The 17,509-nt window shown below is 40.3% G+C and overlaps 1 protein-coding gene across 3 annotated transcripts in view; it reads right to left on the bottom strand.

The window, feature by feature from the left end:
• LOC130861487 (RNA polymerase I-specific transcription initiation factor RRN3-like) overlaps nt 1-17,509 on the bottom strand; it is a 28,762-nt gene that overhangs the window by 2,755 nt on the left and 8,498 nt on the right. For all 3 annotated transcript variants that reach the window (XM_057750422.1, XM_057750423.1, XM_057750424.1), the window contains 10 exons: nt 16,819-16,888; nt 13,957-14,055; nt 12,265-12,357; nt 11,169-11,307; nt 9,883-10,013; nt 8,213-8,343; nt 7,082-7,266; nt 4,142-4,250; nt 1,789-1,941; nt 288-375 (listed from right to left, as the gene is read on the bottom strand). In XM_057750422.1, the coding sequence (XP_057606405.1) occupies nt 288-375; nt 1,789-1,941; nt 4,142-4,250; nt 7,082-7,266; nt 8,213-8,343; nt 9,883-10,013; nt 11,169-11,307; nt 12,265-12,357; nt 13,957-14,055; nt 16,819-16,888 (1,198 nt within the window). The remainder of the gene's footprint in view (nt 1-287; nt 376-1,788; nt 1,942-4,141; nt 4,251-7,081; nt 7,267-8,212; nt 8,344-9,882; nt 10,014-11,168; nt 11,308-12,264; nt 12,358-13,956; nt 14,056-16,818; nt 16,889-17,509) is intronic.

The following is a 17,509-nucleotide window of genomic DNA, read 5'->3' as shown; positions in this document are numbered from 1 at the left end:
TGAGACTGCCACTTGGTGGTAACGATCAAGTGGTAAAGATCTAAATTTGTTAAACTGATTTTTAATCACCATTCACTTCCCAAAGTCAGCATGTGAAGTGTCCGGTTTGAACAATTCATTAAAAAACAAACACTCTTCTCATAAGAACATAACCTGCGCTTGGAATTCTGTAACGGCGGAATGAACAAATGCAGTGTTTTCCAAGTGTAACAGTGCTATTAACTATTTGACTGTGATCTGTAACCACATAGGAGATTCCCAGAAAGTGTGCTGAATCACAATTTTACCATTTTAATTGGTTTCTTAAACTCCTGAAGCTCTTCTGCACTCATGTCTTCCCATATCTGATAAAGAGGATCAAGGAACTTCTTTGACCTGTCAAAAAGATCACATTTCAAAATCAAATTAAATACTACAGTGAAGGTCACCACGTATTTAGCTTTCTCACAAGACCCATTACCCAAAATGAAGAAGTAAAATCTATCACTCAAATAACAGTGTCCAGGGCTTCCTAGGTGGCGCAGTGGTTGGGAATCTGCCTGCCAGTGCAGAGGACATGAGTTCGATCCCCGGTCCAGGAAGATCCCACATGCCGCGGACCAACTAAGCCCGTGTGCCAAAAAAAAAAAAAAACAAAAAACAACAAAAAAAACAGTGTCCAAAAATACTCTATGCAGGTTCTATAATGTGGCTACTTCTCTGGAAGAGTTCATCCACTCACATGGAATATTATACCTCCTGCTTCTCATCTTTTCATTTTCAAGTAAAATTACTTCTCAACTTTGCAAAGACTGACAGTGAGCTATAGTATGTCCAAATGAAGGCAGAATTATATTATTCTGGAACTTCTTTTTTTTATATTCCTACAGTCATTCACTAAAAATAAGTCTGGGGAAAAAGACCAATCTGGTTTCAGTCAACCAAGACTTGGGGGACCAGATAATCCTAAAGTATTGTGTTGCTAGTTACAAACTGTCATAGCAGAAATCCTACTTCTTATATACATTAGAAGTTAAGACTGGCCTGGAGGTTCTCCAGAATTACCCAACCAGATAAATCACTTGGCATTTGCTTATCCTGTGCAACAGTATGGGATATGGTCTCTGCAGGAAGAACAAGTCACTTGGCAGAAATTTATGAGCCAAGAAAAGGCAGCACCCTCCCTATCCAGGTACCTCTATCCCCAGCCTCTTACATTTTTAGACCAAAAGGTTTCAAGGAAAACAAAAACCTCTTGGTGTCACTCTGGGGCTCCAAGTGAGGTAGGGACCTGCAAGCCCTCGTGTGCCATGACCCTCAGCAGCCTCCAACAGGCTTCTCCACACTGGGCCTGGAATACATGCAAGGAGACCACGAGACCCAGTGGCCACAAGGGCCACTCACCACAAAGAAACCCTATATCCCAATTCTGGAAAAGGCACACACACACAGCGTTTGAATTCACCAGCGAGGTGAGGACTTCCCTTGTGGCGCAGTGATTAAGAATCCCCCAGCAGGGGACACAGGTTCTATCCCTGGTCCAGGAAGATCCTACGTGCCTTGGAACAACTAAGCCTGTGTGCCATAACTAGTGAGCCTGTGTGCCGCAACTACTGAAGCGTGTGCACCTAGAGCCAGTGCTCCGCAACAGAAGTCACTGCACTGAGAAGCCTGCGCACCCCAACGAAGAGTAGCCTCTGCTCTTCACTAGAGATAGCCTGTGTGCAGCAACGAAGACCCAACACAGCCAATTAATTAATTAATTTAAAAAACTCACCACCAAAAGGGCGATTGTCTAAGAGTACCTACCTCTTTAGCACACAAGGATCGAAGGGGAAGAAGGTGTCGAGTGGGTTGGTGCAGGTTTGCACCGAGTCCCCCCCAGCAGTGTTCCTGATAACGGGCAGCATCTGGCGGTTGTTCCTCTCAATGAGGGTGTAGCAGAAGACAAGCTGGTACTTGCTGCGGAACAAAACCAACACAGAAAGAGGCATTAACGTGCTGGCACTACTCTGCGTGGACATGCCCATCTGTGTGTGACAGCTACCCTGACTATATAGATCTTATTGAACCTAACAACTACAAGAAAAAATAACAAAGTAGAAAGTAATGCTCTTAGGGTACAGTCCTCTGGGCCTACTATTTACAAGTTAGCTAAGGAGAAAGAAAATGTGCTATCACTGTAACAATATGAGTGGGCTTAGATTATTCATAGGCACAACTGACTAAAAATTAATGCGTTCAAAGTAATTCTTTTAGTTTACAAAATTATGTAGCTATCACTACTTATTTTTTTACTGTTTGTAAGTGAATTAATGGGTTGGTAAAAAAAGGGATTCAGGATTCATTGGGAAAGGATAGGGGTTGTTGATGAGAGACTTGGCTGTTGAAGAAATTAAGGAGGGTACGGAGCGAGCGCCGTGGGGTTTACTGAATCATGACCTCAGAAAATGGTAAAGAAAGGAACAGGCATAGTGAGTGGAAACAGTCAATGGACAGAAGAACTTGCGGTAAAAATCAACAGGACCATTATGGGGCCAATCCTCTGGTGGTTATGACTTAGCAACTTCAAAAATCATTCACTGGGCTGCTTCTCTGAGATGAGGATGCAGCTCACCCCTGTCAACTCTCCCCTCCCTCCCTCCCATGGTACTCATTCAGGTCTCTGTTCTCAGGCTCTCAGGTCACTACTGTAATTTTAAGCACCATGCGTTCATTTCTGTTCCACTAGCCAAGGATCACATTTGACTCTTGGTGTTAAATGGACAAACCACACTGGAGTATTTCACAATATCTGGTAAAACTGAAGGTATGCACCTCCTACAACCCAGCAACTGTACTTCTGGGTGACAGGAAGCACATGTCTGTGCACCAAGACACATACAACCATGCTCCCAACACTGAAAAACTCAGACAGCTTAAATTCCAACAGGGAATCAATGTTTTAAAATCACGAGAACATCACAGAGCAGTCAAAATCAAAATACAGCTATATGGGTCAATATGGTCAACTCAATCCAGAAGCAGTAGCTACAGAAGGATACATCAATTCCTTGACACAGACCTTTATTTCCACCTCCTGCTCTCAGCCTCACGTCTTACTCCTAACCTCTGCTGCTAATCCCAGCCCCACATCTAGAGCCTCTCTGACCAGCTTGCTCCTCAGCTGCAGCCCTCTACTCCCACTCCACAAGTATTCTACAGGCAGCGGCCTCTGCTTTGCTCCATCCATCCTGATCTTCCAGATGCTTCCTATCCTCCTGCAGTGTGCTGTGAACATCTACCCATCGCACACTGTTGCTTATTGGTTTCTTCTCTTAATTCTTTACTATCGTTTCTGAGACCTCAGGGGAGAGGGAATACCCTGAACGAGATGGCCGGCGAAGGAAAAATAAGGCTGCTGAATGAGAGCAACAGCATGTCTAAAGGGGACTGAGGGATGCAGAAATTATTCTTGTCTTCTAATAACACAATCTGTCGAAGATATGATCCTGCCCTCATATCCACAATATGGTCTCCAATTCACTTTCTATGTGAAGCAGAGTAATTCAGTGAATACTGACGGAGGAGCTGGCCTGCCTGCATTCAAACCTTAGTGCTGCCACAGTCTAGCCATGACTTCACACAAGTCATTCAATCTCTCTGTGCCCCCATCTCACCATTTATAAATAGGGGTTAATAACAGTCACAGGATTGTGTGAGGATTAAGTAAGGTCTATGCACAGTGCTCACCAGGACGGTGCTGGACACACAGATGCCACACACCAGCTGTAGCCACAAGGCCCTCACTGACCCAGTTCCCTATTGTTGGGTGTCTATCTCATGCCCAGCCTATTTTTATTACTATTATGGGAATCACTCTAATAAAGATCTGTGGTTTGTACCTCTTGGCTTGCTAGCTGCCTTACTTATTTCAAAGGGCCTAAGCTTCTGCTGAATTATGCTCCTTAGATTAAAAAGCAGTAGCAATTTCCAATGCAACCAACATATAAACACAATACCTTCAATGCAGTGTTTTCTGCAAGTACTGGGTTACTGGTTTTTAAATGTTTTTTTGCTATTAATTTTGTTAAATAATTTCACAGAAATTTAATGGAATTTTACAATACTAACATACATTTACTTTTAAATAACTTTCACAAATAAAGCATAAACAACTTACTTTGTGATTGCAGCAAAAAAGTTAACGACCGAAGGCAGGCAGATCTTCAGAGGATTTAGCTGACTCATCACAATCCGTTCAAAATTTAGACTTTGAAGGTACCTCAAACCTTTGATTAAAAAACAAAAGACTTTTTTAAAAGGTACAAACACAACAGTCTAGGCAGCACTTATTATTTTATACATTAAACAGCAAATTTAAAAAAGGTACTCGCATAAATGCTTTAAAGGTCCACGGAGACAGTCACACAGCGTAGCGCCCAAAGAACATCACTAGGCTTAACCATACACATTTATGACCAAACCAACTTTTCCAAAGAAGAGAGTTTACTCTTTTAAAGATTCAGGAAGCAAATGTACATTCCTAGGGGGCAGTACGTTTACACGACAATTTGGAGCTCAGATCTACAAAAGTTCAGCACAGGCTCAACGTACGGAGGGAAACAGACTGTGTGATGTGACTTCTGCTAACAATCATGGAATCATTAAGAAGCTGAGGCAACACAGTGATTCTCCATTCCTCAGGGCTAATGACTGTACAATATGGAATTTCTCTTTGAATTCCATATATTTATATACACACTATGCCAAGCTGACAGCCAACAAAACCAACAGCAAGAATTCTATGTCTTAAGTTATCAGTAAAGTTGAGCATGTTTTTCAAGTGTGCATTAGTTGTCAGGGGTTTTTCTGTTTTGTTTTTTAAACAAGAAAACTGCGGGGGTAGAAGGAAAAATTAGGTAGATACTGTCTTGGAACCAATAAATACACTTCTCTCCTGTGTTAAAAAGAACGACACCTCACTTATTCTAAGAGGCAAGCAAACCGCAAACCAACCTGTGCCTAAGTGTACTTTGTTAGGAGATTCTCTGATATGCATTTTGATCAAAATGACTAAAAATGGGATACTGTAGTGGCTTACAAGAAACAGGTCCTCTGTAACCAAGGCTCTTATCATTTATTTATTTTTTTAGAACTTTTATTGAGATACAGTTAACAGACAATAAACTGCATATATTTAGAGTGTACTATTTGGTATCCCAATCTCCCAATTCATTCCCCCTCAACCCTCCCCGCTTTCCCCACTTGGTGTCCATGTTTGTTCTCGACATCTGTCTCTCTATTTCTGCCTTGCAAACCGGTTGATCTGTACCATTTTTCTATAGTCCGCATATATGTGTTAATATACAATATTTGTTTTTCTCTTTCTGACTCACTTCACTCTGTATGACAGTCTCTAGGTCCATCCATGTCTCTACAAATGTCCCAGTTTCATTGCTTTTTACAGCTGAGTAATATTCCACTGTATATATGTACCACATCTTCTTTATCCATTCATCTGTTGATGGACATTTAGGTTGCTTCCATGTCCTGGCTATTGCAAATAGTGCTGCAATGAACACTGGAGTGCACGTGTCTTTTTGAATTATGCTGTTCTCTGGGTATATGCCCAGCAGTGGGATTGCTGGGTCATATGGTAACTCTAGTTTTAGTTTTTCAAGGAACCTCCATACTGTTCTCCATAGTGGCTGTATCAATTTGCATTCCCACCAACAGCACAAGAGCGTTCCCTTTTCTCCACACCTCTCCAGCATTTACTGTTTGTCGATTTTCTGATGATGTCCATTCTAACTGGGGTGAAGTGATACCTCATTGTCGTTTTGATTTGCATTTCTCTAATAATTAGTGATGTTGAGCAGCCTTTCATGTGCATTTTGGCCATCTGTATGTCTTCTTTGGAGAAATGCCTATCTAGGTCTCCTGCCCATTTTTTGATTGGGTTGTTTGCTTTTTTCATATTGAGCTGGATGAACTGTTTATATATTTTGGAGATTAATCCTTTGTCTGTTGATTCGTCTGCAAATATTTTCTCCCATTCTGAGGGTTGTCTTTTCGTGTTGTTATCATTTATTTTTTACAAAGATAAGCAGTGCTTTTACTTGCCTTCTGATAAAACCTTGTCCTACTAGAGTTTATGCAACTATTTTTAAGTCCCACATCTTTTTAGAAGTAGTCATAAGTAAATACACATAATGCAACAAATAGAAGTTTCAGTTTAGAGCTGTGATTCTCAACTAAAGGCAACTGTGTCCCCAAGAAGATACCTGGTGGCATCTGGAAGACAGTTTTAGTTGTCACAACAGAGGATGAGGAGAGGTGCTACCAGCATCCAGCGGGGAGAGCAAGAGGGATGCTACTCATCACCCTCTGATACACAGGACAGCCCTCCCAGCCTAAGGCACCAGCAGTGAGTGCAGAGTGAGAAACTCTGGCTTAGAGGAAATAACCTATTAAACTATTTGAATTGTTCATGAAAACAAACAATTTAAGCTGACTTTACCGATGTTGTTCTTGGGGACTATCTTCTATAATACACTAGCCCAAGAAATGAGCTTCATCTGGTAGATTTAAATTTTAACCCTTGGGAATTAACAAAGCTGAAAACCCGTAAATCAACTCATCTTTAGCTAAAAGAGCATAATTGGTATGATCTCAAGCTTCAGAGTCCTCCTCACCTGGTTTTAATTTCTAATCCTGCCAGTAAGTTACTTCCCTGTGCTCTGGTCCCCTCTGGAAAGCGGGAGGGACACTGGCTGTTCACTGGGCCCTTACAAGGATGAGGGGAGGGGCTGCGGATGTAAAGCTCTGAGCCTGGCGCAGCCACAGCACAAGTGCTCAGCCTCACTTCATGGTTTACAGTTACCCCAGACGCCACCTTCTAAAGCAGAGGTTCTCAATCTCAAGTCCATCAACTGTTAAAGAGAAGGCTTAAAGAGGGTTTCAGGGGCCTATAAGCTGCTTGAAATTATTTCCAAAAGTTTGAGTGCATTTGCAGTTTTCCAACTACAGTTCTCATCAAAAAACTAATAAATCTTCATTCCAAAGGTAACTAGCACACAAGAAAAATCCAGTTCATACCCATCAACCCCATATCACTGACCTTCTTTCAGGTTTCCACTTAAAAGCTGCTTATGTCTAAAAACAAAAGTGTAGAACACAGCTTGGCAGGCTGAATAAAACGGTCCATGAAGAGCAACGTCACAAAATGCCTTTGTTCCCGAATCCTGGTTATTAAGGTATACGTGTAGCCAGTTAACCAAAAGATCTAGGCATGATTTTACAGTACTAGAGAAAAGAAAAATTCAAGTCAACTTCACTTGCTTCATTAAAAACTAGAGTGACAACACACACAATTGCCTCTCATTACAAACTAAGAAAAGTCTGTCCATTGGCTTCATTACCTATTACCCATGGGCATAGAGGAGAAGCAAAGAAAAGAAAACACTGGGCAGGTGGAAAGACAGCCTTCCAGTTACAAAGTCAAGCACATGGCCCTTCTAGGAACAACAGGCGGGCCGCTAAGAATGCCTGAAGTCCTAAGAGTTGGAGAAGAGTTTTTCCTCATCAACTCAGAAGGGATTTGCCAGTAGCCTCCCAGCCCTCTTGGGGGAATATGGCTAAAGAACAGGGCATGTTTACCCACATCTCAAAAGAGAAGACAGTCTGGCTGACCTCACCATTCCCTAGGGGGTTCTGATGAAGTCCTGTGGTCAACAATTTAGGACAGAATGGCCAGACAGCTTTTAGTAGTCAGGGAAGAGTTTGTAATAGCATCCTTGCCCAAAGATATCTTCATGGATCACTAGAAGAAACAGGCCCAGAGCTGGCCTCCTAAATAGATCTATTACCTTTAAAAGGATTTTTTTTCTTCAGCTTTAACAGATACAATTGATTCGGAATGCAAATGAAAAATGACAAACCTATAAAAAGAATCAAAACAGTATACAACACTGTGCACCATCCACGAAGACAAATGGGTCTTCATATTCAAGTGCAACCGTACAGAACAGATGACGAAAGCTCCGCATGTGAGGTTTTACAGTTTAAAAGGGAGACATTTTATTCTGAAACTGCCTCTTAGAAACATACACATCTTGCATAGAGTGGGGGAAAAAATTTTTCCACTTTAAAGACAGACTGAAAAAATAAGGCAGATATTTCTCTGACTTGAGACAATACTATACTTTTTAAAGCAAGATATGAAAAGCACTTGGAAAATTAGGTTACTTACATAAGAGGAATAAATTTAGCTCGTGCCAAAAAGCTTCCAATATAATTTGCGGCAGCTTGCCTGATGATAGCAGGATTATTTGGATCCTGCAGTTTTTTCCAGAGATGTTCCAAAAATGCTTCTGTGAATCCCTATAAAAAGAGAAGGTGTTGGTCTCATCCTTTTTTAATGCTTAAGTATTCTGGCTATCAGAACCCTAAGATTTTTAACTCACCAATATGAGTTCTAGTATCTCAGTTATCCTGCTAGATAAATAATGAATACAGTTATCAGTTCTTATTTTTAAACACCTTGAAAAATACTATTAAAAACAAAAGGTGGGACTTCCTAGACTGCGCAGTGGTTAAGAATCCACCTGCCAATGCAGGGGACACGGGTTCAATCCCTGCTCCAGGAAGATCCCACACGCCACGGAGCAACTAAGCCCATGTGCCACAACTACTGAGCACGTGTACTGCAACTGCTGAAGCCCACGCACCTAGAGCCCGTGCTCCACAACAAGAGAAGCCACAGCAATGGGAAGTCTGTGCACTGCAATGAAGAGCAGCCCCTGCTCTCAGCAACTAGAGAAAGCCCGCGTGCAGCAACAAAGACCCAACACAGCCAATAAATAAATAAAATTAATTTTTTTTTAAAGAAAGTCAAACTCTTTTATTAAAAAAATAAAACAAAAAAAACCACACACACACACACACACACACACAAAGGTGTTCCCCAGCATCAAATAATTCAATGGATCTCAAAACTAGCTGAGCATCAGAATCAGGGCTCTGGAACCCTATAGATTTGTTACAGAGCTTTGAGATCCACCAATTTTTAAAACTCTGTTAGTGGGAATCCCCTGGCAGTCCAGTAGTTAGGACTTGGTGCTCTCACTGCCAGGGCCCAGGTTCTATCCCTGGTCGGGAAACTAGATCCCACATGCAGGCCGTAGCTAAGAGTTCGCATGCTGCAACGAAGATCCGCGTGCCGCAACTAAGACCCAGTGCAGCCAAAATAAATAAATAAATAATTTAAATAAATATAGCTGGTATTTGACTGATTATGCTAATTGCAGGGGGAAAAAACAGACCAATTCGCTTCTTTTCAATAAAAAATACAATCTCCAACTTCTTCCAAATAGCTCTTTTCAAAAGCTACTAACACATGCTTTGGAGTAGATGGAGTCTGACCTTCCTACTCATGACCAATACTCTCCTGGACTATTCTAGGAAGCTACAAAATAGTTGCAAAGAAGAGTCCTGTGTTCTTTTGTTTTGCTTTGTTCTCAAAATAGAAAAACGAAGTCTAAAGTTTTAAAATTCTAGATTAAAAATTTAATTTGGGCTAGTTAAAATCAACTGAAAGAGAATAAAGAAAATAAACAGTTAAATATCCCATATGAGATTTTAATAAAGGCTTGAATTAAAGGGAAGGGCACCACCTAGTGGACCAAGTGCAGGATGACATTTGCAGAGCACAGCTTCAGCTGACAGGCAGCAGCAATGCCCTCAGCTCCTTCCATGGGTTGAAAGGGGCTTGTATTTTATTAGGGGAACTAAGTAAAATGAGCTCAAGACAAAGAAATACCTCATGGTCTCTCTCCACACCTCCCTCCACCCCCCCATTTTTTAAGGGAAAATTCTGGGCAAGAATAAAATAAGCTATGATGATGTGAATGACATACTCACCAATTTAAAGCTACAGAGGTAAAACATGAAAAACTGCACATGGCAAGAGGCATGGGTGGGCAACAGGAGTTTGTCAAAGATGGTTATGAGATCCCGATATAAATCCTTTGTTTTGTTGTTATCAATCTTACCTACAAAGAAAATTTGGCATTTCAGTTTTATAAAGACATTATATTCAAGTTACCAGTTTCACTTACCAAATTTTTAGAAAGCAAGCAATAAGCTACGAGGGTTGGCGGGGAATGCCATCTTTATTTTGCAGTTTCTTTTTAGTTATAACCCAGCGCTGGCAAGGAAGCAGGCCCTCATCTCACACACACCTCTGTGAGGCCGCACACTGTAAAACTGCCATTTAGAAGCAGAAACCCTCTGACCCAGTAACATTGCTGCTAGAAATTGATCACAAGCAAATAACTGATACACATATACAAGGGTGTTCATTACACTGTTAATTATAATGGCAAAAAAGCAGGGGAGGAAAAACAAGGAACCAGTTAAATTCACATGATTAAATAATACCTACTTTAGAAGAACAGTGAGTGGTGGGAGAAAATGTTCACAAGAGGTGAAAAGGGAAGATAATCGTTCTCCAAATAGTAGGAATGTGGCCATAAAAACTGTCTTTTTAAATCCTTTCCTGTATTCTCCAGATTTTCTCTAATCAACACGTATTATTTTTATAACAGCAAAAAAGTTAAAGCAGTAACATATTAATTCAGATTAAAGTCCTATTATTCTGAGTGCGGAGTTTCATTCTTAAATCTTAGCAACCCAAATGGAAAAAAATCTGTTTTTTTCATGGCAAAGCCTCTAGACTAAAAATTCCGTAAGGACAAGAAGTATATCAATTTGTTCACTATAGTACCAACACCTGGCACAACCAAAGTACCTAGACACTAAACTCAGTACGTAACCACAAGTACCATATATCAACATCTACTATACCATTTCTTAAATGTCTTGAACTTGAGGTCCACCTAGAACTGTCCAAACTCCAAACTGTCCAAACTCCATATATAAGCTTTCAATACAATAATCATTGAAAAGATCATCAAGGGCTTTGAAGACAAACATGGCTGAGCCTGAATCCCAGTCCTACTATTCTCGAGCTACGTCATGCTGGCAAGTAACAAATCTCTTTAAACCTTCTCTTCCCCATACTCAAAATAGTGATTTTTCTTTTTTTACAGGATTGCTATCGGTACTAACATATGAAAAATACCCAGCACAGTGCATTGTAGGTATTCAACAAAGCAGCAGCTACTGTGACTACTACAGGTTGTTACCATCTACATAGCAGACATCCTTAATGTAGGACAAAAGTAAAGACAGCAGGATATCCAGGCGTTCAGCTACAGGATGGACCATCTGATCGAGCCTTCCCAGATCAGCTTTTGTTTCGTGGTCAGTTTCCTCATCTTCATCCTTTGAAGGTAAAGTAAAAAACTCAGTAGTTTAGTGAGAAAATTCTGAGGTAACTGTTTCCTATAAAAGGTAAAACAAAATATACAGAGACCTTTCCAGGCAGGGGCTCTCAACCAGAGGTGTGAATCAGAACCAGCTGTGGAATTCAAAATGAAACCACAGATTCAGCCTCTGATTCTCAGTTAGAGACCCACCTACAATGTGGCCATGCCAACACCACAGATCTCCCCCAGCTCCTGGCACCCACTATTGGTGCCAGGTTTCCCTTCCCGGAGAGGGCACCCACCCCCCAGCTGCTATCTGCCCCCCTTCTCCAGAGAACTGCCCTTGCTCCTCCCACCCCCTCCCCATCAGAATAACTGACTGACATGAAGTCACAAGAAACCATCTCCCTGGTCTCAAGGTAGGACTAACTCTGTCCTGCAACTCATGCTGCAGAGCTCCTGGGGGGAGCGGGGGGAAACAGGCTGTAGCCCCTTTCCAACTGAGACCAAACTCTCACGTAGTTCCTTCCCCTGCCCCTTCCAGCTTCCTCACACCCTTTGTCCCAAGGGTGTGAGGAATCCCCATCTCAGGCTCTCCTCCTGGTGAGCCCAACTTAAGACATCACCCCAGGCAGAGAAGCACTTCACGAAAGTATACAATTTGTAAAACTCAGAAACTACACTGGTATGCTTTTCTACTTATCATTCCTTCACAAACAATATGTGGTTTACAAAAACAAAGAACAAACAGAAGAATAAAAATGAAACATACATCACCAAACCCAAATTCAAAGCCTTGGAAATAAGCTCTACTAGTTAATAAGCAACAAAGCAGCAAACTACTTATTTAAGAAATCATTTTCAAGTTTACTGAACTACTGTTTTAATCCAAAGCCTTGAAAAAGGTGTCTGTCTCTTCCCACCCTCTGGGACTGTGAACTGCGTATGTCTGATTTCATTAATAAATGCTGACCATATTAAACAGGCCTTCTGTGGCATCTGTTCCACTACCAGTTTGAGCTGCTGTTTCCTCAGCATCTTCAATATCCTGCCGGGATGCATTCACCTACATTATAACAAAGAAAAAGAAAAAGAAAAAAAAAAAAAGAGAGAGAGAGAATAAAAGCATTTAAAATACAACTACATTATTCAGGGACTTGAAATTCATCTCATATACACGCTTTAAAGATGTCCAGGTTAGCACCCTATATAGCACTGTAACTCAATACACAATCACGATGCAAACCTATAAACAGGTCTGGATCATGAAGGAAATTACAAGATTATAAATCAAGCCCCTTGTACTACATACTTACATAAAATCAACACGAACTGTGCTATGTTGGTCTAAATCAGATAGCTTCATCAAACTCAACATTTATTCCAACTCTTACTACGCACAAGACACATGCAGGGTGTATAAGCATATCATCAATCGAGGAGAAAATTATTAAATGAAACCAATTTTGAATTATTGAATATTTATTTTGGTACTGATATATACCCCTTCAGGTATCTTGTTTAACATACTCTCAAATCACACCTTTTAAGTGTCTATACATGACCTTCTTCCTAAATGTACTCTAACATGTTCCATAAGCATGTATGTATGCAGCTGACCAGCGAGGCTTAACTCCAAGTGAGACGTGTGTTGGCCCACCCAACTCCGGCCCTTCCTAGACCGCCTTCCCCCGACAGAATCGATGTTCTTCCCATCAACTCCTATTTCCTTAGTCCACAGACCTCAAGCCTCCCCAACCCTGAAACATGCCTCTCGCCCTTGCTTCAACCCCTTTTTACCCCACAACCCTCACCGGGTCTCCAGCAGCCCCACTTCCTAACCATCCATGCTTTCCACAGCAACAGAAGACCTCCTAAACACCACACCCAAGGACTTCGCTTTTCTCATCCTCCTTAAAAACGGCAGCAATAGCTCATGCTGCTGACCAAAGCCTGCCTGCCTCCAGATCCTCCGTGGGTGTCCAGACTCCCGGTTTTCCTCCCACTTCTGATCTCACTTCCTCTCTCCTGTCAGGTTTGTTCTCAGTCCCCTATCTGCAGCTACAGCTGCTTGGTGAATATTCTCCATCTAGCTCCCCACCTGCACCTCCATCCATCCAAAATGGAACTCATCATCCTGCAACTTCCTCCTGACATTTCTTACTATGTTACAGCAACACTGAACTTTCACTCCACAGGGAGCTGCCTTTGAAGGAGTCCTCTCCCCTCTACTCCTCCACTTCCAATCCAGTCTCAAGGACCTTTCTTCCATGTGTCACCACTTTCTCATTCCCACTGCACCTTAGTGCAGGCCTCTTTAAAAAAGGTATAAAGAATCCCAATCACTTCCTTAGGAATGCCTTCCCAACTTCTGACGACATCAGGTTTTCTAGCTCATAATGTGTGTGCTCCATTCATAGCATCTACCACCACTGTACTCTTCCATTTACGTGATTATCTAAGTAACGTCTGTTCCTCAACCATGGGACGGGACTGTCTGTAAACACCAGCACATCAGTGTTCAAAGAAATGCTCAAGAAATGAATCAAAGGTGGAACTGTGGATTCCTTTCCATTGTTGCTACCACTGTTTGAAATATTATAACTACTATAACATTATTTAATAAATGAAAATCAAAGAGAAAAACAGGTTATCCGATACTTACGTCCAACTTGAGTAGCTTTTCAATAACAAGCTCCAGAATTTCATGCCTCAAGGTCGGAAAATACACACTAATCCTTAGTAAGTTATGAACATAACATTCCTAAACCATAAAAAGATAAACATTTCAACAGAGAATGTTTTGAGCAACATAGAAACTATACTATTTATAGACATACTATTAGCATAATTTAATTACCCCCAGTAAATTAAGTTTGTGATTTATATACTCCTACAGTGTTTTTAAAACAGGTTTCTTGAGATAGAATTCACATATAACTCGCCCATTTAAAGTGTACAAATTCTGGACTTCCCTGGTGGCGCAGTGGTTAAGAATCCGCCTGCCAATGCAGGGGACACGGGTTCAATCCCTGCTCCAGGAAGATCCCAAATGCCAGGGAGCAACTAAGCCCCTGTGCCACAACTACTGAGCCTGCGCCCTAGAGCCATGAGCCACGAGCCACAACTATTGAGCTCACACGCCTAGAGCCCATGCTCCACAACAAAAGAAGCCACCGTACTGAGAAGCCCACACACCACAACCAACAGTAGACCCTGCTCGCCACAACTAGAGAAAGCCCTCATGCAGCAACAAAGACCCAATGCAGCCAAGTAAATAAAAAATTTAAAAATTAAAAAAGTGTTTCAATCGTTTTTAGTATATTCAGTTATATAACCATCACCAAAATCAATTTTAAAACATTTTCATCACCCTAAAAAAAAGCCTTGTATCTTCTAGTAATGTACTGCCTCCCAGCCCTAGGTAACCACTGGTCTACTTTCTCTATGAATCTGCCTAATGTAGATATTTCATATGAGTAGAATCTTATAACATGTGGTGTTTTAGCATACTGTTTTTAAGGTCCGTTCACGTTGTGGCAAGTAAACCCTTCTCGTTTATTTCCGAATGGTATTCCAATGTATTGACAGCACATTCTATTTATTCATAAGCTGCTAAACATTTGGTTTCCATAGTCTGGCCACTATGAATAATGCTGCTTTGAACATCCACATAAGTTTTTAGGTGGACATAAATTTTTATTTCTCCTGGGTATATACCCAGCAATGCAAATGCTGGGTCACATGGCAAGTCTACATTTAACCTTTCTGAGGAACTGTAAGACTCTTTTCCAAAGCAGCTGCTCCATTTACCATTTTACATTCCCACCAGCAGCATAGGTGGGTTCTGGTTTCTCCACATCCTTGCCAACACTTGCTATTATCTATCTTTCTGAGTACAGCCATCCTAATTGGTAAGAAGCAGTATCTCGTGGTTTTGACTTGCGTTTCCCTAATGGCTAATGATGTTGAGTTTCTCATGTGCTCATCAGCCACCTGTATGTCTATTTTGGAGCAACACCTATTCAGACCTTTTGTCCATTTTTAAATTAGGTTACATGACTTTTTATTACTGACTTAGTAAGAGTTCTCTACATATATTCTAGATACAAGGCCTTTACCCAGTATATGATTTGCAAGTATTCCCAATTATTTAAGTCGTCTTTTCGTTTTCTTGAAGGTGTCCTATGAAGCACAACAGTTTTTAATTTTGATGAAATCCAACTTAACTGGTTTTTGTATGGTTGCTTGTGGTATATCTAGAAATTGTTGCTTAATCCAAGGTGACAAGTATTTTCCCCAATGTCTTTTTCTAAGAGTTTTATCCATTTTGAGTTCAATTTTGTATATGGCATGAGAAGTCTTATTTCATTCTCTGCATGAGAAAATACTCGTTCCCAAACCAACTGTTGAAAAGACTATTCTTTTCCCCACTGTCCTGTACAACCAGTTTTTGTACGCTGATCTTACATCCTGTGACTACACTGAACTCATTTATTATCTCTAGTGTTTTTGTGGATTCCTTAGGATTTCCCTATACATAAGATCATGTCATCTGCAAGAGGAGATAGTTTTACTTCTTCCTTTCCAATCTGTGTGCCTTTTCTTTTTCTTGCCTAACTAGAACCTCTAGAATAATACTGACCTGAAGTGGCAAAAGTGAACATCCTTGTTTTGTTCCTTATCTTGGGGGAAAGCCTTCAGTCTTTCACTATTGAGCATGAAGTTAGCTGTGAATTTTTATCAGGTTGAAAAAGTTCCCTTCTATTTTTGTCATAAAAAGTTTTGGCGTTTTCCCATCTACTGAGATGACCGTGTGGTACTGATCATTTATTCTACTGATACACTATACTATACTAATTGATTGTGGGTTATTAAATCAACCTTCATTCCTAGGATAAATTTCATTTGATCATGGTGCTTAATTCTTTTTATATGTTGTTAGGTTCAATTTTCTAGTATTTTGTTGAGAATTTTTGCAGCTATGTTCATAAGAGATATAGAATTTGTAATAATATTTCACTTGAAGCACACTATCACAAATATCAGCAAAAGTTATTAATTCCTTATTTAATACCTGTAATACCTTATTTAGGAAAAAAATAATCTATATTTAGAAGGAAACCACTATTAGTTACTAAAAGCTACACAGATGACCTAAATATTATACAAAAAACTTAAGACTTCATCTACAGAAGGCTGTGCCTTCATCTTCAAATAACGCATATTTACAATTGGTAGTAAGTGAACTATTATCTCCTAGTAATTCCTATCTGTGTAAGCATTAAGCCTATTCAGGTATTTCTGAAATGGACTCTGCCTTTGACTTGCACATAGGAATAAGAGAAAAGGCACTGAGAACACTCCATCAGTTGCTTGGTAAGAAAGGAACCTGAGTCAAATTCTTAGTCTTGAGTTTAAAATTCAGCAGACAAAACAACTTTTAAGAAAAAGACCTAAACTCACCTAAAACTAAATCTCACAAAACAACTTTTCCATTCCTTTCCCCCATGAAAAGATTTCTTACCAATGTTCTCTCTGATTTTCGAACAAATGGAAATTTGTCCACCAGTATCGGCATAAGAAACCACGGTGTTCTATTTTAAAAAGAAAAAAAAAATCAACCAATCCATGTTAACTGGACCTTCTTGGAAGGTAACATTTCCATTCTAAAAGCAAACATGGATACAGGAGGCAAACGGTAACTCCTACCTTAAGCAATTGGAACTGAAAATAAAGCATTAATGGCTTCAGAGAAAATCTGTTAACAACTTAGGGAAAAATAAGCTTCTATTAAGTTTGATATCAACAGCAAATTAAAGGGGGATCCTTGTGCCACAAAAGTTTAACATAGACAGCTTCAGTTTAAAATCTAAACATTTCCCACTATAAATATGTATTATATTTTAAAAAGGAGAAAAAATTATCAGGTTTGAATTTTTAAAGTCAGCTTATTTGCTAAACTTCCTGGGGGAATTTGAAGTCCACCCCTCCAAAAAAAACCCTACACACCTTAAAAGCTTTTCTTAGAACTAATTTTTATTCATGTGGCATGACAAACAGGGGTTTCTCACTGAAAAGTTCTGGATATTATGTCTGTTGAAGATAAAAGCAAAATTCCAACCACTGTAAAAAGCTGGAGGGGAGAATCTGCATACAAGTTTTGAAAAATAATTAAAGACAATGAATAGAGAACTGAAATGCCATTTTTTGTAGAA

The sequence above is a fragment of the Hippopotamus amphibius genome, chromosome 9 (assembly GCF_030028045.1).
Source record: "Hippopotamus amphibius kiboko isolate mHipAmp2 chromosome 9, mHipAmp2.hap2, whole genome shotgun sequence".
Classification (NCBI taxonomy): Eukaryota; Metazoa; Chordata; class Mammalia; order Artiodactyla; family Hippopotamidae; genus Hippopotamus; species Hippopotamus amphibius.
The sequence above is the reverse complement of the archived record's forward strand: the minus strand, read 5'-3'. Positions and strand labels throughout refer to the sequence as shown.